This window comes from Nyctereutes procyonoides, unplaced genomic scaffold (genome assembly GCF_905146905.1).
Source record: "Nyctereutes procyonoides isolate TBG_1078 unplaced genomic scaffold, NYPRO_anot_genome, whole genome shotgun sequence".
Taxonomy (NCBI): domain Eukaryota; kingdom Metazoa; phylum Chordata; class Mammalia; order Carnivora; family Canidae; genus Nyctereutes; species Nyctereutes procyonoides.
Genome location: NW_026575052.1, coordinates 17,918,143 through 17,943,547, shown reverse-complemented (window position 1 = coordinate 17,943,547; position 25,405 = coordinate 17,918,143). Strand labels below are relative to the sequence as shown.

Here is a 25,405-nt window from a genome sequence, read left to right as displayed (position 1 = left end):
AGTAACCAAAACCATTAAAAGTGAAACTGTCGATAAGGGGCTACTCCTGTACATTGACTCTGTAAATCAATGTGGAAATAGTTGATATCTTAACAAAATTGAGTCTCTGAACCCATGAACTCTGTGTGTATGTGTCCATTTGTCTTTTTACCACATGTTATAGCTTTCTTTGTACTTCTTTTGTCAGATACCTACATGTTTCATTTTTGTGATTTTATCACTGGTGCTTTTTTATTTCAATTGCTAATTGTTGTTTGCTAATATATAGAAATACAGTTGACTTTTGTATATTAATTTTGTGTTCTGCTACCTAGCTCAACTTATTAGTTCTATACTAGGTTTTCTTCTAGATATGATAGGGTTTTCTAAATAGGTGGTCAGATAATTTATAAATAAAGACAGTTTCACTTCTTACTAATCTTGCCTTTTATTGCTTTTCTTGTCATTTACAATGGCTAGAACCTATAGTACACTGTTGAATGGAAGTGGTGAAAGCAGACATCCTTGCCTTGTAGAAATAAAGATCTTAGAAGGACAGTCTTTCAAAATTAGTATGCTGTTTGTTATAAGTTATCTGTAGATGCCCTTTGTCATGTTGAGAAAGTTCCTTCCATTCCTAGTTTGCAGAGTTTAGATCTGAAATGGGTTTTGTCAAATATTTTTTCTGTTCTTATTGAAATGATTGTGTGGATTTCCTGTTACTAATCTACCGAATCACTGATTCATTTTAAAATATTTAACCAACTTTGCATTCCTGCAACAAACCCTTAATTGATCATAATTTTTATCTTTTTTATGTATCCACAGTTTTCATGTCACTTATTCTCTGAAACATGTACATATCAGAACCATATCCTCTCTTTGCATGGTTCTCTGGTAAATCATGAAGCAGAGACATGGTTCCAAAATGCACAAGTATCCGTGAACATTGTACTGCATAAAGCAAATCTGAATGTACTGTTAGATTTTATTTAATTTTGTTAAAATACTTGTGACTGTGTTCATTTGGAATATTAGTCTATAGTTTTCTTGTGATGTCTGTCTAATTTTCATATAAAATTCAGTATCAGAGAATGAGTTGGGAAGCATGTCTCCATTTGTTTCTTTAGGAGTTTGTGTAGAATTGGTATTATATCTAAATATGCAGTATAGGGGATCCCTGAGTGGCTCAGCGGTTTAGCGCCTGCCTTTGGCCCAGGGCGTGATCCTGGAGTCCCGGGATCGAGTCCCACGTCAAGCTCCCGGCATGGAGCCTCCTTCTCCCTCCTCCTGTGTCTCTGCCTCTCTCTCTCTCTCTCTCTCTCTCTCTCTCTCTCTCTCTCATAAATAAATAAATAAATAAATAATCAGTATAATTCATAAGTGAAGCCATCCTGGGCTTGGACTTTTTCAGATTTTTTTAGAAGATATAAAACTATAATTTCAATTTCTTTATCCATTTCATCTTCAGTGCACTTTTGGTAACTTGCAAGTTCCAAGGAATTTGTTCATTTCTTCTAATTTGTCAATTATATTGGTACAAAGTTTTTGTTTGGTATATTCCTTTATTATCTTTTAATATTGGTAAACTCTGTAGTGGTATTACCTCTCTCATTCACAATAGCTGTACTTTGTGTCTTTCCCCATTTCAGTTGGAAGTTTATCAGTTTTAAAATTTTCTTCACAAAAACCATCTTTTTGTTTCATTGATTTTCTTTATATTGTTTTTGTTTTCTACTTCATTGATTTCCTCTGTGTTTCCTTTCTTCTGCATATTTCCTATTTCATTTGCTATTCTATTTCTACTTTCTTAGGAAAGAAACTGACTGTGGTGAGTGTTTTGAGACTTTTCTCCTTTTCTAATAAAGTAGTAATAAAGCTCTAAATTTGCCTCTAAATACTATTTTAGTGACATACTATAAATTCTTAATATGTTGTATCTTCATTTTCATCAAGTACTTTGTAATTTCCTTTTTGATTCCTTTTACTCATAGATTTTTAGTAGTAGCACTTCATTTAATATCCAATTATATTGGAGATATTTTTGAATGTCACTGTTACTAATCTTTTTTCTATTTTCCCAGCCTTATGAGATATAACTTATATATAACATTGTATAAATTTAAGATGTACAGTGTGATGATAAACATATCATCATGCACGTATATTGCAAAATGTTTACTGCATTAAGGTTAGTTAATATTCTTCATTTCACGTAATGACCATTTTCTTATTCATGTTGTTATAGTAAGAACATTAAAGCTTTATTCTCATAACAGCTTTCAACATACATACAGTATTGTTAACTCTAGTCACCATGTTGTACATTAGCCCCTGAATATAATCATTTTACAAGTGAAAATTTGCATTCTTTAACCAACATCACCCATTTCCCCTACCCCTGGCAACCACTGTGCTACTCTGTTTCTATAAGCTCAGTGTTTTTAGATTATACATATAAGATTATACAGTATTTGTCTTTCTGTGTCTGGCTTATTTCATTTAGCATAATGTTCTCCAGATTCATCCATATTGTTTCAAATGTCTTTCTTATTTAAGGCTGAATAATAATCCAGCATACATGCCTGTGCATGCCCCATTCTCCATTCATCAGTTGACAGACATTTAGATTGTTTCCTTATTTTAGCTATTGTAAATATAACTGCAGTGAATATGGGGCTTCAAATATATCTTTAAAATCCTGATTTCAGTTCCTTTCAATATATACCCAAAACGTGGAATTGCTGTATCATAATAGCTCTGTGTTTAATTTTTCTGAGGTGCCTCCATATTCCTTGCTATGGTTGCTATACCTGTGTATACTCCCAACAGCAGTGTTGTCTTTTCCCTTTTCTGCCTTTATTTGAATTAGGTGAGCATTTTTTTATGATTCCATTTTGTCTTTTTTGTTGTTAAATTATAAACTATAAATCTTGTCATTTTAGTGGATGCATCTTAACTTACCCCAGTCTGTCTTCCAACAATATTGTACCACTTCATTTACAACTGAAGACACATTTTCATTTTCCCTCCTGGCCATAGTGCTCCTATTTGACATGTTCTATGTCTCCTTATGTCGTTCACATCACACTTATTTAATTATCAATTATCTTTAAAGAGACTTCAATAATAAGAAAAAATATTTTTTATTTGCCCACATATTTAACATTTTCACTGTTCTTCATTCCTTTGTGTAAATGTAGTTTTCATTTGGTTTCATTTTCCATCAACATGATGGACTCACTTTAACATTTCTCACATTTCCATGAAGAAAAATATTGATATAAATGACTATATGATATTATAAACTTTTCCGTGAAGAACACCATAAATTTTTAAAACAAAATAAAAGGCTGGAGCAAAATGTTTGCAACATATCAGTAATAACAATAGCCATATATAATAATAATAACAGCATATATTGAATGTATGCTGTGCAGTGTCTCAGGCACTTTACAGAACTCTTTACCATGTACTTTCTCATTTAATCCTTTCAACAGCCATTTGAATTAACATACTATTTTTGCCCTTATGTTACAAATAATGATATCAAAGTAACAGGTAAGGTGTTAATGCCCTAACAATCCAAGATGTCCTAAAAATTAATAATTTAAAAATATACTAAGTGCCAATTCCCAGAAGAAACACAAATAGTTGATAAATACAAAAATAATCCTCAGGGGCTCCTAGGTGGCTCGTTTAAGCATCGTATTCTTGGTTTCAGCTTAGGTTGTGATCTCAGGGCTGTGAGATCAAGCCCTGTACTTGGAGTCTGCTTGGGATTCTTTCCCTCTTCTTCTCCCTCCCCCTCTGCCCCTCCTCCCACTTACACACACACTCTCTCTCTCTCTCTAATAAAGAAATAAAATCATTTTTTAAAAAAAATTTTTTAAAGCAATGATTTAGCTGCTCTTACACTCAGGAGAATAAGATTTTAAGCTACCCAATTGGCAAACATAAAAAGCAGTGAGGCTAATATTGGCAAGATACGGAGAAGGATATACTCATATACTACTAGAAGTACAAATTGGTACATTTTAGAAGTACAAATTGGTACATTTTTTAAGCTACCCAATTGGCAAACATAAAAAGCAGTGAGGCTAATATTGGCAAGATACGGAGAAGGATATACTCATATACTACTAGAAGTACTAATTGGTAGGTACATTTGTACATTGGTACATTGGTACATTTGTCTTTAGCAAGGGACATTTAAAATATGCATATTCTGGGCAGCCTCGGTGGCTCAGCGGTTTAACACCACCTTCAGTCCAGGGCATGATCCTGGAGACTAGGGATTGAGTCCCACATCAGGCACCCTGTGTGGAGCCTGCTTCTCCCTCTGCCTTTGTCTCTGCCTTTCTCTCTCTCTGTGTCTCTCATGAATAAATAAATAAATAAAATCTTTTTAAAAAATATGCATATTCTTAGACCAGATAACTGAGTTTGGAAATCTTAGTACAAACTCCCAAGGGAAAATAACATTTATATGAGTGTGAAAATGTGATATGCTATAATGGAGAACAATTGAAGACTACCTATCAACAGCAGGGTGTTGAAACAAGTGATGGCTTAGCCATATTGTGGAGTACCCCCTGAAAAAAATGCACATATGGAGAAACCAGCAATATGATGGGCTGCTCCTAGGAGATATAAACCACAACTTCTCTGAGGGAACTTTTCAGAATAGATATCAAAAGTCCTTATTCAGGTGATATCCCTTTCCCCCATGAATGCTGTCTTATTGATGTAAAGAAATAAGTTGCAGAAAAATCTGTGTAGTAGAACCCAAGGGAGGAAGAAGGGATGGACCTGGCAACTCCACATAAGAGGAGAGAGGCCAGCAACAAGCTAGCCCCTGAGAATTTTTGCCAAAGGCTCACAGAGGATAGCCAACAATTTAATTTTTTTATGACACAGTACAATTATCAATAAAATGTGGGGTTTTTTTCATATCAGTTCACTATATACTATTTATCATCTCTTTGATTCTAGGAAATACAGCACAGCTGATACTATACAGCACTGATGTGTTATATTAACTAAATGCCTTTCCTTTATCTTACAGCAATCAGCAGGCCTTTTTACTGGAGAATGTTCCTTGTAATAATGCAAGCTGTGAGGGGGCACATCGTATGTTTAGAGTCTACTGGGAGCTCATGGACCTAAATCAAATCAGAGATGCCATGGTTGCCACCTTCTTTGACATTTATGAAGATGTGAGTTCAGAGCTCTCCTCTGTATTTGGAGTCTAATTGCCATCCACTTCGTCTCGCTTTCGCTTCACCCTGTTTGACCAGAAAATGTAGATGAGATAATGAAAGCAAATGAGTTAATTAAAGAAAGCCCCTTTTAATGTTAAATGGCACAGGGAACAAATTTATTGACACTACTAGCTGATCAGTACAGTGAAATATGAAAACGCCTTTATCTCATTTTGTGCTATTTAGATTAAACCCCAAGAGATTCATGCTCTGAAGCTGGCAAGTGTGCATGTGCATCAGTAGACAAAAGCATAGCCAACATATTCTTAATCTGTACAAGATCCTAGAAGAATGAATGTGGTACTCCCTTTTAAATCTGTGAACTAGAAGTAGCATCTATTGCCAGAGATTCCTGTGACTCGGTCTTCAGTTGCCAGGTGACAAGGAAAGGCCCTCAGGGCTCTGGTTTCCTCCGTTCTAATGTGAAAAGCCAGTTTACCACTCAGAAAAATAATACATTGTGATAAAAATGTGTTAAATTCTAGAGTTAATATATTACAATATATCCTTGTAAAATAACCTGATTATTTTTAAAAATTCAAAGTCCATCAGGATATTTATGTCTCCTCCTAATCCCATTTTTGGTTTTGTTTTGTTTTTTTTAACAGGCTGATTCTCAAGTATATGCATTGTCCAGGTTCTTGTTTTCTTCTTTCTGCTACCAAATCTCACGTTATTTCACTTTTTATTAACAGTTAACAAGCATAAAAGTAATTAACAAAAATACCGTAAGGGAAAAGTCAAGAGGACTGAAGAGGGGCAAAGGGACAGGGAGAGAGATAATCCTATATGCAAGATTCCACAGCCAGTGCAGAGCCCAACGTGGGGCTAGATCTCACAACCCTGAGATCATAACCTGAGCCAAAATCAAGAGTTGGAGGCTTAACCACCTGAGCCACCCAGGAACCCCTACAAAGTTTTTAATTTCTGTACATTATCAAGTGAAATTTATATTCTGGAAAATAAACTTAATATGAAAGAATCAAATAGTATCTTTAATATAAAAAGGGTTTATACAAACTAACATAAGTCACCAGAAAGTCCCACTGGAAAAACAGAACATAATCAATTTACAGAAAAAACACATGTGGCCAATATATTAAAAAAATATGGTAAATGATCCATATCATTAAGAATCAGTGGAATGGACTACCCTTGTGGTGAGCATAGCACAAGGTATACAGTTGAGTCACTGTGTTGTAGCCCTGAAACTAATGTCGTATTATATGTCAAGTATATTCAAAACAATTTTAATAAGTAAATAAAATAATCAACAAAATGGAAATTTAAATTAGCATACCTTTTTTCCCCAATAAAATCAACAAAACATCCCTCTTTTTTAGGGAAAAATAATGTTAATATGCCATGGTTATCAGGACAGATAAAAGGTGCTCTGTTTCTCTGATGGTTGAAGACAGTTTAGTGGTCCATTTCATAGGCCTTAAAAAATTCACGTAGGAGCTCCTGGGTGGCTCATTTGGTCAAGCTTCCAACTCTTGATTTTGGCTCAGGTCATGACCTGAGGGTTGTGGGAATCTGAGCTTAGTGGGGAGTCAGCCTGAGATTCCCCCTCTCCTTACGCCCCTCCCCTTACTGGCACACTCTCCCTTTCTCTAAAATAAATAAGTAAAGCTTTTTAAAAAAATAAATAGGGATCCCTGGGTGGCGCAGCGGTTTAGCGCCTGCCTTTGGCCCAGGGCGCGATCCTGGAGACCCAGGATCGAATCCCACGTCGGGCTCCCGGTGCATGGAGCCTGCTTCTCCCTCTGCCTGTGTCTCTGCCTCTCTCTCTCTCTCTCTCTGTGTGACTATCATAAAAAATAAATAAATAAATAAATAAATAAATAAATAAATAAATAAATAAATAAAATTAAGTAAAGTAAAAATTCTTGCAATTATGACTGAAAGAAAATATATAACAGTTACCTCCAGAGATTAAAATTACAGATTTTTGTTTTGTTTTGTTTTTCATTTTGTTTATTGTTTACTATTCTGAGGGTTTAGGGTTTTGTTTTGTTTTTTTAAGTTTTTATGTAAATTCCAGCTTAATATTAGTTTCAGGTGTACGATTTAGTAATTCAACAATTCCTTACAACACTTGATACTTGTGACAAATGCACTCTTTATCCCTATCATATCTTTCCCCCACCCCTCCCACTTCCGCTCTGGTAACTCATCAGTTCTCTAAAGAAAAGAATCTATTTCTTGATTTGCCTCTCTCTCTCTCTCTTTTAAGGTTTTATATTTTTAATAGTATTTTTATTTTAAACATCAAGTTGAGTAAGGTTTATATTTATATGATAAACATGCAGGTATTTTCGTTATTTTTTCAGTTGCTGATTTGTTCTTAGAACTTTTGTGTATGTTTTTTTCCAGGGAATCTTGGACATTGTAGTACTAAGTAAAGGATATACAAAGAATGATTTTGCCATCCATACACTAAAAAATAATTTTGAAGCAGATGCTTATTTTGTTAAAGTCATTGGTGAGTATTTGTTTTATATGTTTTATTATCAATTATTAACATTTAATTTTTGTATTCTATCAATGCAAATTTTCCAAAGAATAAAGAGACACTCCTACATATATATATAACTCTCCAAATCAGGAAATCAACTTTGTTGCAACACTGCCATCTTCTACATAGACCCTGTTCAAATTTTTCAGCTGTCCCAATAATGATTTTTTTCTGTTCCAGGATTCTTTTTTTTTTTTTTTTCCTGTTCCAGGATTCTATATCAGGAATTGCTACTGCATTTAGTGGTCACATCTTTGCAGACTTCTTCAATCTAGAATTCCTTTTTCAGGTCTTTATCAATTTTTTAAAATACAGGCTTCATTCTGTAGTATAACCCTGTTTCTTCTTTTTCCACTCAGATCATACATTCTCTGTAGAAATTTCACTCCATGGAATGGCAGAACTGATGCTCTTCACTTCTCAGTTGTTATATCAGGAAGCACATGGAGTTGACCTGTCTCACCACCATAATGTTCATCTTGACCTTCTGGTCATCTTATTGACCACCAGGTCTGTCCATCTTAAGTTCATTGTTTCCCTCTTTGTAATCGCCGTCTCTAAGATAGTTGTCAAAGAGTGATTCTCTATTCTCAACATTCCTTCTACATTTATTAGTTGGCATTCTACTATAAGGAAGATCTTTTGCTTCTCTCCCATGTATTTATGTATTCACTTATTAGTGTAGATGGATGTATTCATATTACATTCAATAAAAAAAATAATTTCTCTTAATGCTCAAGGTATTCCCAGTAGAACCAGGTAGGAGCTCCTTCAGGCTGGCTCCTGTATCTTTTTAACACGTTATCTGAGATAGAAAGATATTCCAGGTTCATCTTATACCTCCCTAGCCCTAATTTTTGAATCTGACCTCTCTGTTTCTATTTTCCTTTTGTAGTGGGTGATATTTAAAAACCAAGTTCTAGATTCCCAGTGTGCTTGATTGTTACTGAGTTGTCATCTCCTCTGGTTTCCCTCAATAGGCAGAGCTAGGAAATACAGAAATGGCTTTATATAACACAACATACAAATATACCCATCTAACTCTATGTGTGTATATATGTATACAGATATTTACTTACTCTAAAACCATGAATTTATGCCATTACTTCCTTTTCTAATCCAACACAGCATTTCAAGTGTTCTTTCTTTTTTTTTTTTTTTTAAATTTTTATTTATTTATGATAGTCACACACACAGAGAGAGAGAGAGGCAGAGACACAGGCAGAGGGAGAAGCAGGCTCCATGCACCGGGAGCCCGATGTGGGATTCGATCCTGGGTCTCCAGGATCGCGCCCTGGGCCAAAGGCAGGCGCCAAACCGCTGCGCCACCCAGGGATCCCTCAAGTGTTCTTTCTAATCCTTTCTGTCTATAGAGATCTTCTTTAGCAGTGAGAAACTCAGTTCTCACTTTCCTCAGTAGATAGGCTTCGGTTTGCTCATTGTTACCTCTTCCCAATCATGTTGTCTCCTCCACCTGACACCCATGTTCACATCGAGATCCTGTACATTTTTTGTTAAGTATATGGCTAGATATTTTATTTTCTTTGAAGTTATTACAAATGTTGTGTTTTTAAGTTTGGTTTCCATGCATTTGTTTTTAGTAAATAGAAATACAATTGATTTTTACGTGTTAATCTTGTATACTGCAACCTTGCTCAACTTACTTATTGATTCCTGAGGGCCTTTTAAGATTTGATAGGATTTTCTGTATAGACAATTATGTTATCTTCAAAGAGACAGTTTTATTTCTTCTTTCCAATCTATACCTCTTTTCTTCTTGTTCTGCCTAAAATTTCCATTGCCATGTTGAATAAGATTGATGCCAAGGGACATCCTTGCCTTGTTTCTGATCTTGGGGGAAGAATTCCATCTCTCACCCTTCAGTATGATATTATTAGCTGTGGGTTTTTGTAGATGCTCTGTATTGTGTTAAGTAAGTTTACCCTATCTCTAATTTGCTGAATTTTATCATGAACTGTTCTTGGAAGGTAACTGTGTTTGTGTATTACTATTAATACACTTGAACCAAGACAGCCATCAAGACAGTTCATTTGTTAACGAAATGGCACATATTTATAAATGACAGAAAATGTAATTGTCTTTTCTAACCAGCATATTAAAACTGTAAACTAAAGGTAACCCCCATCTTCGTTACTGTTCTAGTCTAAGAATATGGATATTATGAGTTTACCCATTTCTAGACTTTTTTTTTTTAGGATTTTATTTATCTATTCATGAGAAACAGAGAGAGAGAGGCAGAAACACAGGCAGAGAGAGAAGCAGGCTCCACGTGCAGGGAGCCTGATGTGGGACTTGATCCTGGGTCTCTAGGATCAGGCCCTGGGCTGAAGGCGGTGCTAAACCACTGAGCCACCTGGGCCTCCTGCATTTCTACACTTTTTATTCATATGATTGTATGCTCTCCTTTCCCATTTTGAAGGAGGTATGATTTGGCTAATTTAGAGCTTTAAAAAAAATTTAAATTTTGCTGTATATTTGCTGTATACCTACTTTAAGGTGTATTTTTTTCCAAGTAGTTTTCTTTCAACTCTAATCCTCTTTTTATCTGAAAGACAAAGAATCCTTAAAATTTTTGTTAATCCTAAATGTATGTGTAATTAGAATAACCTGGTTCAATTCACTGAATTGAAACAAGCACTGTTGAAGTAAGAGTTTGGAATTTGATCACCTACAGGTAAATAAGTCTATTATACCCATTGACTAATGCAAACTTTGGTTGCCAAGCGGAGATTCAACAAATGCATACATCTCAAAATATCTATTCTATTCCCTTGGATCATTAGAATCATCCTTTGTGAATGACAGCACACTCCTAGTCCCCGTTGATTTTAATATATAACACATAATCTCCTCTTTACCCCTAACTCCATCCATTCCAGGATATTTGAGAAGCACTCTGAAATCTAGACTGACTTACTTAGATCACTTGCTTAACATCTTTCTCCTATAGTATACTGTGGTAGTCTAAGCAACTTGAGAGTAATGTCTGTGTCTTACTTGTCTTTGATTCCCCAGTGCCTAACATAGGAGCTGACATACAGGAGGCATTCAGGAAATTTATATTAAACAAATGGCCAGGTACTTTCCAAGGCATGGATTGGCTATCTCAATTTAAAAGTATTACCTCTAGTACCCAGGCAACATTTGATGCTTCAGACCCCATTTTCTGTTTCTAGGAAGCATTCTACCAAAATACGAAAATCCAAATCAAGGACATATTCCCACCATTAGCTGTTTTCTGATCTCAGAGCTATAGCTAGTCAGTAGTTCATTTCTTGAAAAAAGAAGATTGAGCCTTAGTGAGTGAGTTACCTGCCTGCTTAAGTTCTCAAGTCCACCTATCTTTAGGATTCTCTATGACTAGAAAGTAACTTACTTGGGGCACCTGGGTGGCTCAGGCAGTTAAGCATCTGCCTTTGGTTCAGGTCATGATCCCAGGGTCCTGGGATTGAGCCCCACATCAGGCTCCCTGCTCAGTGGGGAGCTGGTTTCTCCATCTCCCTCTGCCCTTCTCTGCCTTCTTGTGCATGCACTCTTACTCTCTCTTTTTCTCTCTCTCACTGAAATAAATAAGATCTTAAAAAAAAAAAAAGAACTAACTTAACTTCCCAGTCTTATAAGCCAAAAATGTACAGAAAAAATATCATGACGTAAGAGAGGAGCTATCTCTCATGACCTTAATGGGATGCTGTGAAAAATAACCTTTTTGTTCCAACCTAGAATAAATATTATTTGTTTCAAAAATTTATATTGAAATTCAAATTCTATTACTTCTCTTTCAAAATACTTTTTTTTCAGTTTAATGAGATAGGTATAGGATTTGTGTCCTTGATTTGAGTTTTGCCAGTATACTTCAAAGAAACTATTTTCTCAAGTTTAAAGCTTTCTAAAAACCAGACTTATTGTTTAGTTCATCTGAATTTGAAGTGTTTATGTGTATGGCTGTATAAATTGAAAATTAATGCTTTCTAGAATAGATGTTACTCATTGAGTAGTAAGGAAAAATTCCAATGAAAGAGATAAGTTGTATACGGTTAGGACAAATCAAGTTCACCCTGCACTCAACAAGCTCTTTTATTCAAGCCTTAAAACTGCTTTTACACTTAAAATTATTTGTTTTGTGCTCTTAAAAAACATAATTGAGCTTTTGTATTACACTCCCAAATTTGTTAGTTAATATGAGTGTGTGTGATGCTGTTATTTCCCATGTGTGCACCTGTAGACTCCCCTAGAGGAAAGGTTGTCAGTCATGTGAAATAGAAGTAAATCAGGGCATAAAATTTTCCTGCACTGATATGGAACTCAGATCCTCAGTTGCAATAATAGTAATAATAATAATAATAATAATAATAACACTAAAGAGAAAAGGCAGTTTCTCAGTATGAAGCAGAAGCCAGTCTCACATTTTTTTTATATTGGTCATTTGGAAATTGTCCATGTGGAAAATGTTTACATATAATTTAGAATCCTCAATCCTTCCTTGGTATTTTATTCATTTACATTTTCACAAATTACAGAAAGATCAGGGAATCTTAGAGATGGGAAAGGCCTCAGAAGGCATCTTGCCCAAGTGCACCCTAATGCAGCATCTCAGCCAGCTTCTGCTTAAATGCCTTGCAATAAAATTCATCTCCTCATAAAGCAACACACGCTTCTTTTATGAGTCAATTTAGTTTTTAGAACATTTATTTTGTATGAAGTCAAATATGCATATTGAGTAACTTCTGTCCATTGATACTAACGTCTGGTATTTAGCAGGTCTTTGATTAATATCTACTGAACAACAAAACAATTAGTCCTACTAAGATTATTGCAGTTTTTGTCCTTACAGTAGACCACAAATTATAACTATGGTAACAGAATACATAAATACATAATGGTCCTCCTCAGGAAAAAGTAAACTTATTTAAGAATTAAATAATGAAGACAACAGTCTATGTGAAAATGAAATGACATGTTCAAGGTGTTTCTTTAAAGTAATCCAGGGAAGTAGGAAGTGGAATGTAAGTGTAACAAGATTGGCCATGTGTTGTTGACAACTGAAATTATGTGAAGTGTGAGGGGGGCCCTTTCTATCTCTAATTTTGTATAATTGGAAAAATTCCATGTAAGAAGTTTAAAAACATACGAGTCTCTTGAGAATCTGTAGCCTGTGACTTCCTAGCCTAAGTCAGGGTGGGAACCACTGGGGCTCGAAAGCTGGGAACTGACCAGAGGTGGAAGAAGTATTTGAACAAGACGGTGGCTTTCAGGGTTCTCAGATAACACTGCTCAACTGATGCCTTGGTGGTGAACTGTACCCACCTCTATGAGAATCACTAGCAAGGGACACTACAGGAGTCTCTGACTTACTCCTCTGGCCTCAACGTGGAGGAATCATCAGACTCTCTTAAGTCTGAACAGAGTTGTGCTTTCCAATGGGAAGAAGAGAAGGGGCATCACAGGGAGATACAACTTATTACACGATCTCACTGCTTTGCTGGGCCTTTTTGTGTTATTTCACCATGTGGATTCAGAGGGTTGGTTTTTGGCAACACTCTGAGGTTATTTAGAACACTGTCTAGGAGCACCAGCAAGTCCCCCATTTTACTTAGCTAGCTGGGACCTCCAACTGACAAACACATCTGTTCCCTGTGTGATCTTTCACACAGTTCCAGGAGTCCTTCATGTCGTCCTTGCTCCCTTGGCCCCATCAGGCTTGCCCTTGTTTTTAGCCGTCACCCTGAGATTCAAGGTTTCTCACTGGTCTGCTAGGGGGTCCATCCACATTGCCCCATTGATTCTCTGACCTTGTCAGCATTAATTGGCTATTCTCTCAATATTATTTACCTATTTAATACCCATTAGAAATTCCTCAAATAGCTGCCATTAATCACACACTTATTTTCAGATTTCTTTAATCATTGTAGTAATATTTAGGGATTAAGAAAGATAAATATATGTTTTGCATTTTAAATTATTTACTAAAAGTTTTTTAAACATTTACCTAGAATCAAATATGCTTTTAGAGGTAAGACATCTCTGAATTTAGAATAAATTTTAACAACTTTACGTGGTGTATAAAAATGTACATACATGTATAAAAACGTATATGTGTATAAAACATATGCCTACCACATTTAATATTAGTTTGCACAGGTAGAGAACAGGATCAAAATTATGTGAAAGAGGGCAGCCCAAGTGGCTCAGCGGTTTAGCGCCACCTTCAGCCCAGGGTGTGATCCTGGAGATCCAGGATCGAGTCCCACATCAGGCTCCCTGCATGGAGCCTGCTTCTCCCTCTGCCTGTGTCTCTGCCTCTCTCTCTCTCTCTCTGTGTGTGTCTCTCATGAATAAATAAATAAATAATCTTTTTTAAAAATTACATGAAAGATGACTCTTTATAAGTTTCTGTGTCTAAGTTCTTTTCGATGAGTGTATGTTTTTTTTTAATTAAAGTAATTAAAGATAGGTAATCAACAGACATAAAAAGGTTTCCACAAAGTGTCTAAATAATGTCTGAATGACAGGAACAGATGGGACAGGGGCTTTTATTTCCCATATGATATTTGATTATGGTATTTGCCTTATATTCACATGTCTTAAACCAAAACAAAAGATATTTTCAGAGAATGAATACGAGGAGACACCTATAATTCAGATAAGGATCTTTCATTTTTCTTCTTCCAAGATTTTATTTAAATTCTTTAACATTTAATGTACTATTAGTTTCAGGAGTTGAATTTAGTGATTCATTACTTAAATACAACACCCACTGCACACCACAACTACACTCCTTAATGTACATCACCCATTTTAGCCATCCCCCTCCCACGTCCCTCCATTGACCCTCAGTTTCTTCTCTATAGTTAAGAGTCTCTTGTGGTTTGCTTCCATCTCTGTCTTTATCTCATTTTATTTTTCCTTCCCTTTCCCCATATCCAATCTATTTTGTTTCTTAAATCCCACATATGGGTGAAATCACATGGTATTTGTCTTTCTCTGACTGACTTTTAGCCATTATGACAGGTATAAGATGGTATCTCATTGTAGTTTTGATTTGTATTTCCCTGATGAGTGATGTTGAGCAGTTTTTCAAATGTCTGTTACACCCATATGTATGTCTTCTTTCAAGAAATATCTGTTCATGTTTTCTGCCCATTTCTTAACTGGATTTATTTTTTGAATATTGAGTTTAATAAATTTTTTATAGGTTTTGGATACTAGCCCTTTATCTGATGTCATGTGCATATATCTTCTCCCATTCCTTACATTGCCTTTCAGTTTTGTTGATTTTTGTCCTTTGCTGTGCAGAAGTTTTTTTTATCTCAGTGAAGTTCCAATAGTTCACTTATGTTGTTGTTTCCCTTGCCCCCTAAGATACGTCTAGTAAGAAGTTTCTACAGCCAAGGTCAAAGAAATTGCTGCCTATGTTCTCCAATACGATTTTGATGGATTCCTGTCTCAAATTTAGATTTTTCATCCATTTTGAGTCTATTTTTATGTATGGTGTAAGAAAATGTCCAGTTTCATTCTGCATGTCGCTGTCCAATTTTCCCAACACCCATTGTTGGAGAGACTCTTCTTTCCATTGGATATTCATTCCTGTTTTGTGGAAGAGTAGTTGACCATATAGCTATGGGTCCATTTCTGGGTTGTCTCTTCAGTTTCATTGATCTATGTGTCTGTTTTTATGCCAGTACCATACTGTCTAGGTAATTACAGCTTTGTAATACAGCTTGAAAACCAGAATTATGATACATCCAGGCTTGGTTTTCTTTTAATTTGCTTTGGCTATTTGGGGTGTTTCTCATTCCCTACAAATTTGAGAATTATTTGTTCTAACTCTGAGAAATGCTGGTGTTATTTTAATAGGGCTTGCATTGAATGTGTAGATTGCCTTGGTTAGTACAGACATTTTAAGAATATTTTTCCCTCCAATCCATGAGCATGGAATAATTTTCCATTTCTTTGGGTCTTCATTTCTTTCATAAGTGTTGTATAGTTTCCAGATCTTCTACCTCTTTGGTTAGGTTGATTCCAAGATATTTTATGGGCTTTGCTACAATCGTAAAAAGGATTGATTCTTTGATTTCTCTTTCTGTTACTTCATTACTGGTGTATAGAAATGCAACAGACTTACGTGTGTTGATTATATATCATGAGACTCTGCTAAATTCATGTATCAGTTATAGCAGTTTTTTGGTGGAGTCTTTCAGGTTTTCTAAGGAGTATCATATCATCTGCGAAGAATGAAAGTTTGACTTCTTTCTTGATGATTTCAATACCTTTTAATTCTTTTGTTGTCTGATTGCTGAGACTAGGACTTCTGGTACTATATTGAACAGCAGTGCTGAGAGTGAGCGTTCCTGTTATGTTCCAGATCTTAGGGAAAAAGCTCTCAGTTTTTCCCCATTGAGCATTGTATTACCTGTGGGTCTTTCATACATGGCCTTTTGATGTTTTCAAATGTTTCCTCTATCCCTACCTTGTGGAGGGTTTTTTTTTTTTTTAATTTAAGTTCAGTTCGCCAACATGTAGTATAACACCCAGTGTTCATCTCATCATGTGCCCTCCTTGTGGAGGGTTTTTATCAAGAAAAGATGTTGTGCTTTGTGAAATGCTTTTTCTGAATCTATTAGAGGATCATATGGTTCGTATCCATCTTTTATTAATGTGGTGTATCACATTGATTTGCAGATATTGAACCACCCCTGCAGCCCAGGAATAAATCCCACTAGGTGGTAGCGAATAATCCTTTTAATGTATTGTTGGATTGGATTAGCTTGTATCTTGTTGAGATGATTGCGTCAGGACATTCGTCTATAATTCTCCTTTTGGTGGGGTCTTTGTTTTTGGAATCAAGGTAATGCTGGCTCATAGAATGAGTTTGGAAGATTTCCTTCCATTTCTATTTTTTGGAACAATTTGAGAAGAATAGGTATTAATTCTTTAATTGTTTAGTAGAATTCCCCTGGGAAGCCATCTTGCCCTGGACTCTTGTTTGCTGGGAGATTTGTATTACTGATTCAGTTTCTTTGCTGGTTATGAGTCTGTTCAGATTTTCTATTTTTTCCTGTTTTAATTTTGGTAGTTTATATATTTCTAGGATTTTATCCATTTCCTCCTTATTGCCCAATTTGTTGGCATATAATTGCTCATGATATTCTCTTAGAATTGTTTGTATTTTTGCAGTGTTGGTTGTGATCTCACCTCTTTCATTCATGGGCTTATTTATTTGGGTCCTTTCTCTTTTTGATAAGTCTGGCTAGGGGTGCCTGGCTGGCTCAGGAGGTTGAGCATCTGCCTTTGGCTCAGGACATGATCCCGGGGTCTTGGGATCGAGTCCCGCATAGGGCTTCCTGTGAGGAGCCTGCTTGTGTCTCTGCCTCTCTCTCCATGTCTCTAATAAATAAATAAATAATTTTTTTTAAATAAGTCTGGCCAGGAGTTTATCAATTTTGTTAATTCTTTCAGTATACCAGCTCTTAGTTTCATTGATCTGTTCTTCTGTTGGGTTTTTTTTTTTTTATTTCTATGCTATTGATTTCTGCTCTAATCTTTATTATTTCCCTCCTTTATTATTCTTCTTCCTCCTCCTCTTCCTCCTCCTCCTTCTCCCCAGTTTAGGCTTTATTGACTGTTCTTTTTCCAGTTCTGTTAGTTGTAAGGTTAGATTGTGAATTTGAAACGTTTCTTACTTCTTGAAGAAGGCCTGTATTGCAATATACTTGCCTCTTAGGACTGCCTTTGCTGCATCCCAAAGGTTTTGGACCAGTTATGTTTTCACTTTCATTTGCTTCTATGTATTTTTTTTTATTTCTTCCTTAATTTCCTGGCTGACCCCCATTCAGTCTTAGTAGGATGTTTAACCTCCATGTATTTGTGGTCTTTCCAAATTTTTTCTTGTGATTGACTTCTAGTTACATTGTGGTCTAAAAATATGCATGGTATGATCTCGATCTTTTTGTACCAGTTGAGGTCTGATTTGTGATCCAGTAAGTGATCTATTCTGGAGAGTGTTCTGTATGCACTCAAAAAGAATGTATATTCTGCTGCTTTAGGATGAAATGCTCTGAATATATCTGTTAAGTGCATCTGGTCCAGTGTATCATTCAAAGCCATTGTTTCCTTATTGATTTGCTGCTTAGATAGTATGTCTGTTGCTTCGAGTGGAGTGTTAAAATCTCCTACTATTATTGGGTTGTTATCAATGAGTTTCTTTAAGTTTGTTATTAATTGATTTGTATATTTGGCTGCTCCCAAATTGGGAGCATAATAATTACAATTGTTAGATCTTCTTATTGGATACACCTCTTTATTATAAGATGCCTTTCTTCATCTCTTATTACAGTCTTTGGTTTAAAATCTGGTTTGTCTGATACAAGGAGGGCTACTCCAGCTTTCTTTTCATGTCCCTTAGCATGATAGATTGTTCTCCACCCCTCACTTTCAATCTGGAGGTATCTTTGGATCTAAAATGAGTCTCTTATAAGCAGCAAGCATATGGTCTTGTTTTTTTTTATCCATTCTGATACCCTCTGTGTTTTGATTGGAGCATTGAGTCCATTTACATTCTGAGTGATTATTGATAGATATGAATTTAGTGGCATTGTATTACCTGTAAAGTCACTGTTACCGTATATTGTCTCTGTTCCTTTCTAGTCTTTGTTGCTTTGGGTCTCTCTTTCCTGCTCAAAGGGTTCACTTTGATATTTCTTGCAGAGCTAATTTAGTGTTCATGAACTCCCTTAGTTTTTGCTTGTCTTAGAAGCTCTTTATCTCCTTCTGTTCTGAATGACAGCCTTAGTTGCATATTTTTTCCATTTAGCACATTGCCACTTTCTTCTGGCCTGCCAAGTTTCTGTGGGTAGGTCTGCTGCTAAACCTATGTGTCTACCTTTTTTGGTTAAGGATCTTTAATCCCTAACTGCTTTCAGAATTCTCTCTTTATCTTAGTGTCTTACAAGTTTCACTGTGATATATATTGGTGTTTGCGTCTTTTTGTTCATTTTAAGGGGAGTTCTCTGTGCTTCTTGAATTTGGATGCTTGTTTCCTTCCCCATATTAGGGAAGGTCACAGCTGTATTTTGTTCAAATAAATCTTCTGCCCCTTTTTCTTACTCTTCTTTTTTTTTTTTTCCTTTTTTTTTTTTTTCTTACTCTTCTTAAGGGACTTCTATGATATAGATATTATTTCACTTTATGGAATTGCTGACTTCCCTAAATCTATATTTGTGATCTAATAGTTTTCTTTTCCTCTCCTTTTCTGGTTCATTATTTTCCATAATTTTATCTTCATGTCACCTATTCATTCCTCTGCTTCTCCCATCTTGTTGTAATTATATCCTGTGGGTTATGCATCTCAGTTACAGAATTTTTTATTTCAGCCTCACAAGTTTTTACGTCTTTTATCTCTGCAGCAAGAGTTTCTGGTGTCTTCTACATTTTTTCAAAACCCGGCTAGTATTCTTATAACTGTTGTTCTAAATTCTTGTTTAGATATATTGCTTATATCTGTTTTGAGGAGGTCCATGTCTTTGTTTTCTTCTTGATCTTTTTTGGAGGGGGAGAATTCCTCTATCTTGTCATCGTGGCTAAATTTCTGTCTTTTGAATATTATGAAAGCTTGTTACATTTCCTGCTCCTGAGAGTAATGCTGTATTAAAAAGAAGGCACTGCCCAGGAACTTCAGGAAGTGTTTCTGGTATATGCTGTGTGCATTCTGCTGCTGTGTTATGGCTGCTCTTTCCCACATCAGTCCTCTACAGGGTTCCTCTTTGCTTGCAGTGGGGCGTGTTTTGGCCTTTAAGTAGGTGTGTTCTGATCTGTTTGTTCAGATAAGCCTGATTAAAATAGAAACACACAAACCTGGTCCAAAAAAAGGAGAAAAGGAAAATGGACCCAAAAAAAAGCAAACAGATAAAAAATTATAACCTGATTGAGAAGGAAAAGAAAGAAAGAAAGAAAGAAAGAAAGAAAGAAAGAAAGAAAGAAGAAGAAAGAAAGAAAGAAAAAAGCCTGATCCAAAAAATGAGAAACTATAAGCCTGATTCCAAAGAAAAAAAATGGGGGGAAGCCTGGTCCTGTTCCCCTAGAGCTGAAGCTGACCCTTAGGAGCACTCTATGATCATGTATCTTTGACACATATGGGGAGTACAGGGTGCTGTATTGGTCCTCTAAAGGAGATGCGGCCTGCCACGTTGGCTCAGTCAGACTTGCCCTAGTAGTGATGCTCCTGCAGGGCAACAGGAGACCTGGGTTGGTGTGACTGGCTCCAGCGCCCACTAGGGGCTCTGTATTGCTCACTGAAGTCCAACCATGCTTGTGGGCGGGGCAGAGCAGGAGGCATGGAAGATGGTATCATCTATCCCTCTCGTTCCCAGAGAGGGGAACTCTCAGCTGCCTCTGCTCAGGAAGCCCCCACAGAGAAGCGAGCAATCTCCCCTCCTGTGGCCGAGGCCTCTTACAGATCCCCGCCCTCAACCTGTCTGTGCCAGGGCATGGGCACACTTAGCAACACAGTTCTCCTGTGTTTAATCTCTGGCATATGGCTGGGATTTAAAAGTCCAAATCTTAAAGGACCCAGCAAGACTGGACTTGCTACCCTCCCCCAGAGAAGAGCCTCACAACACTGGATTTTTCATTTTAAATGCTACTAAAACCATTATACAGTACTGACCTTTATAGCTTTGACTTTATTCTACTCATCCTTCTCCCAACCTACACCATGGTTTAGTGTTACAGTACTTACGCATGATTATTGCTATTTTTTGTTTTTGACATTTGTGTGAAGTAGCTAATATAAACTGAATCACAAAGCTATACTTTAAATATCTTTAAGAATACATGAGCTATAACATATAATGTGTTTTAACATGAAATCTTAAGATCCTAAGCATTGTCAGGGCACCTAGCTAGCTTAGTCTGTTGAGCATGCAACTCTTGGTCTTGGGGTTGTGAGTTGAAGCCCCACATTGGGTGGAGAGGATACTTTAAAAAATCTTTTAAAAAAAGAAGAAGAAAAAAAAAAAGACCCTAGGCATTGTCATTTTAAAGAAAATTTAGGAATTCTACATCCCATTAGTCATGTTTTAAACTAATCTACTAGTATCCAGTATTTCAAATAGCTCATTAAGTATTTTAATTACAGGTTTTCATTTAATTCTGTGAATAAGCTATCTTCCAAATTCCATTAATCTTTTTATAACAACTATAGTTTTAAAAGTCTAAGGGTATTATAAATTACTTTTTAAAACAGTTTATTTAAAAAGGTATTATTAAATGTTACAATAAATCTATATAGGATTTTGTAATATGGTCAGAAATACATACTAGTAATTTACAAAAGTTTATGAAATGGATAAAATTCGTAAACTTCTAAAAATTAGACTGGTTTAGCAAAGATCAGCTGGTTAGTAGGAAACCATTTATTGACACTTAAAATGAGCAGCACAGATACTTCAACAGGCTCACAGTAGTGAAAAACACAAATAGTGGAAGGCTGGAATTGTATACCAGTATCTGCCCTGTGAAATTTCATTTTTCATAATGGCTCTTTATTTTAGCACACCTTCCCAATTGTTACACTTGCTTAAGAACAATACTGTTTTACTTAAAACAGTATAGTTTTACATAAACAGTATAACTGTCTCCCTTCTAGGAAGTGAGCTTTTGCTGAAATGATAATAAATTATGCTTTGAAGCATTTAGGAGTAGATTTTTGGTTTGTTGGGGTTTTTTTTCCCCTGACTAAAGCACAGTAGATGGAGTTTTTATTCTGATGTCACTGGGGAAATTACATTCTTACATTGGATTAATAGATTACTGGTACTTTTTACTTGTTCTTAAGCTTGACATTATGGAGTCTTAAAATTATAATTTCTGGGTGACATTTGTAAAAACACCATCAGAGTCCTCCCTTTTATTTCCTTGATTATGTAAGAGAATTTTAAGGCATTATCCTTTTTTAGTGGTAAAGTTTTGACTTAACACTTATTTTCTGATTACAAATAAGGCAGCCAATTATAAAACATTTGGAAAATCTGGAAAGGTATTTTTAAAAAGTTATGCCCTTTGCCACTTATTAGATATAAATATTATGAGCCCTGAGCATTCTCTGCTAGCTTCTGGTGGTTACCAAAGTTTCAGGCATACCGAAAGAAGCTGTGGCAGTAAAAACTGATACTTCTAAATACTATAATCCAGAATTACAGAATCGATTCATTAAAAAAAAAAGCTACAGTAGCTAATATTTGTTGTTTATCATGTACCAGGCCCTCCACCAAGTGTTTTACATGGATTGTCTCATATAATAGTACCTACATATGATCACTTTTAGTGGAAACACATTAGAATGTATAACTTTTTAAAATACTATAATCTTGCATATTAGGGAAAGAGAAGGCAGAAAATTAGATTATAAAATAAGTTATATTCCTGGTTTTGCTCTGCATTTCTGACATACGTGAACAAACTTAAAGCACTCTTTAAAACCAGACCACTTCTTCTGTGCTGGGGCAGAGTGGTCAGCACCTGAAACTATCTACTAGCAAGATAAAACCCAGTTTGGAATCATAGGATATGGGAGTTTTTATAAACCTTATAAATGATTTTATCCAACCATATTATTTTAAAGATTTTTCTAAAACTGTGAAACAAAGAAGTGAATTATTTTGCCCACACCCACATTTTACTCTGGCTCACACACTTGATGAAATTTCTTGTACTGTATGAATAGGGTGCCTGAAAGGAGCTGATATTATGGATTTTAGCCAGTCTTAGTATCAAATAGTCGCTTTCGGATTTATTGTTGACGAACATTCATGACCTGTAAACTTGGTATAATTAATCTGATATACTAAAAAAACAAACCCTTATTAATAAGATGAACTACTAACACAAGCATAAAGCATATGCTATATTGTGTTTCTCAGCAGCATTCAATTCAGTTCTCCCTTTCTTTTTGCAGTTGTGTGTAATTTTAATAAGCTATAGTTTAAACTGAATTGATGAGTCTGTCACATTTTATACAGAAAAATATAGTAGAGAAATAAAAATAAAATTTTTCCTAATACAGCCTGCACATTTGAAGAAACCTAATGCTTTTCAGACTTTTTTAAACTATTATTTTATTAACTCAAGAGGAGAAGATAAAAGTGTGTATGTGAGTAGGCGTGTCCCTTTTTTCTGATTGGAAATCTAAAGGGAAAACAAAAGGACTTAGTGGTAAAGCCAAAGCTAAAAGTAAAATTCTACTTTGAGAAAGCAGTATAATTACTGAAACTAGCTAAAGACATTTTTTTTTTCTGCTTCGTGTCACATATATAGAGCTAGTAGAGCCCAGAAACCATACAGTCTAAGTCTGCCATACCTGCTGCAGTTATTAGGTCGATGTCACTGGAAAAAAGTCAAGTTGTTCTGTAGATGAAGTAATAATTTCAGGCTAAGAATAGGTTAGCCTTTAAAACAGTGTTTAGGAGTCCTGAATTCCTAACTAAATAATATTATCAACCAGAGTATTGATTAGGCTCAAGGATTATTACCATTTCTTCTTCTTATATTATGCCTGTAAAAACAAGGAAATGCATATTCTATCTGTATTATGTAGACATCTCCTTTTATAAGACATATGTATGTATAATATATATGTGTGATATGTATCTTGATCCTATTGCTATGGTATCAAACTTCAAGTTTGACAGAGGAGATCTTGTAAAAAACGAAAATAGATACAGGAACCCAGGTTTTGGCTTGCTCTATACAAAATGAAACATAGTATTATATAATTTTGAGTAAATACTCTCAACTATGCTAACCAAGACACAGACAATTTATCCTATACAGAAAATAAAATAATCTACTGGTTCATCGATTTTTCCATCTCCTGTAAAAGTAGGATAATGTGTTTTTTAAATGAGTTACTGACTAGTGGCCACATGTTCTTTCATAAGAGCTCCATTTGTTTTGTGACCTTGAGTGGATATACTAGCCCAAGCTTCAGTTTCCTTTTCTAAAAAAAGAAAGTTGGGGGCAGGGGAGCAACTAAAGGTAACTCACAATCTTTCTGTGAGCAAGAGCATATATGAAAGCAAATTCCTGTTCAGAGTTTGGCACTTACCAGAAGATCAATGAATGTTTACTAAAAAGATGCTTGATTACCTTACTGAAGGATGATTTCACTGTACACACCAAAAACTTTAAGATTAAACCCAGAAAGAATTCTAATTCTATACAGTTATCCCAAGAAAATTATCAGAGATTTGCCAGAGATTTGTGTATAATGTACCATGTCTGTAAAGATCATCTTTCCGGTGGTATTTATAAGAGGAGAAAAAGATGGGCTATAGAGTGGAGAACCTAAATGTCCTAATAAGAATGGGTATGTATTTTTATGCATATATTTATCCATACATGCAGTGGAATACTGAAGTTATGTGATAGAAACATATTTAATAATGTAGGAAAAGACTGGATTATGTTAACCAAAAAGATCACAAAATTATGTGTAGCATGATTTCACATATGTAAATTTTTTTATTTGTATGTTAATCTCAGGCTTCCATAACAAAGTGTCATATACAGGCTGGGCAGCTTAAACAACAGAAATTTGGTTCTCGTAGTCTAGAGACTGGGAATTCCAAGATAAAGGTGCCAGCAAAGTAGGTTTCATTGTGAGGCCTCTTGGCTTATAGGTGGCCTCCATCTTCTTGGGTGCTCACATGATCTCCACTTTGTACGTGCAGTGAGTGAGAGAGAGTAAGCTCTCTCATGTCTCTTCTTATAAGAACACTAATCCATCAGATTAGTACTTCACCCTTATGAACTCTTTTATTTTTTAAAAAAACTTTTATTTATGTGACACACACACACACAGAGGGAAAGAGTACAAGCAGGGACAGCAGCAGCCAGAAGGGGAGGGAGAAGCCGGCTTTCCTCTGAGCAGAGAGTCCAATGTGGGGCTCAATTCCAGGACCTGGGATTATGACCTGAGCAAAGGCAGGTGCTTACCCATCTGAACCACTCAGATGCCGCCTTATAAACTCATTTAACATTTTTTCCAGAGAGGCTCCATCTCCAAATATGGTAGCACGAGACATTAGAACTTCAACATAAGGACTTTGTGGAGACACATTTAGTCTATGACAGTGTGATATCTTACAACAAATTGGTAACGATATCTGGATGGTTGGATCACAAGTGGCTTTTATTTTCTTCTCTACATTTTTGAATTTCTTCTATAATATCCTCAAAATATTCAGAAAAGTATCAGAAAAGTATGTAGACAAAGAAGATTATGGTGGTTGCTTTGGACTGAGGGTGGGAATAGGAGGACTGGAGCATGATAGCTAAAGGATACAGGGTTTCTTTTTAGAAGTGATGAAGAGTGATTGTGGTAATGATTGTACAGCTCTGGGAATACACTAAAAACTACTGAATAGAACACTATAAATGAGTGAATCCTATCTCAAAATGTGAATTATATCTCAAATATGTGTGTGTGTGTTTGAAGGTGGTTTTGGAAATAGATCTGTTTATTAGCACTTTGAGTCACCATACATAGTATGTTCTTCCACAAAGTGCATTATTGTCTTGGCTTTTTACTACTACTCAGTTTTATTCAGTAAAGATCTATCCATTTATG

General features: G+C 35.6%; 1 protein-coding gene across 1 annotated transcript in view; it reads left to right on the top strand.

Annotated features, from left to right (window-relative positions):
* ITFG1 (integrin alpha FG-GAP repeat containing 1) overlaps positions 1-25,405 on the top strand; it is a 286,036-nt gene that overhangs the window by 189,543 nt on the left and 71,088 nt on the right. The window contains exons 11-12 of the mRNA XM_055332316.1: positions 5,048-5,198; positions 7,620-7,728. Of these exons, the coding sequence (XP_055188291.1) occupies positions 5,048-5,198; positions 7,620-7,728 (260 nt within the window). The remainder of the gene's footprint in view (positions 1-5,047; positions 5,199-7,619; positions 7,729-25,405) is intronic.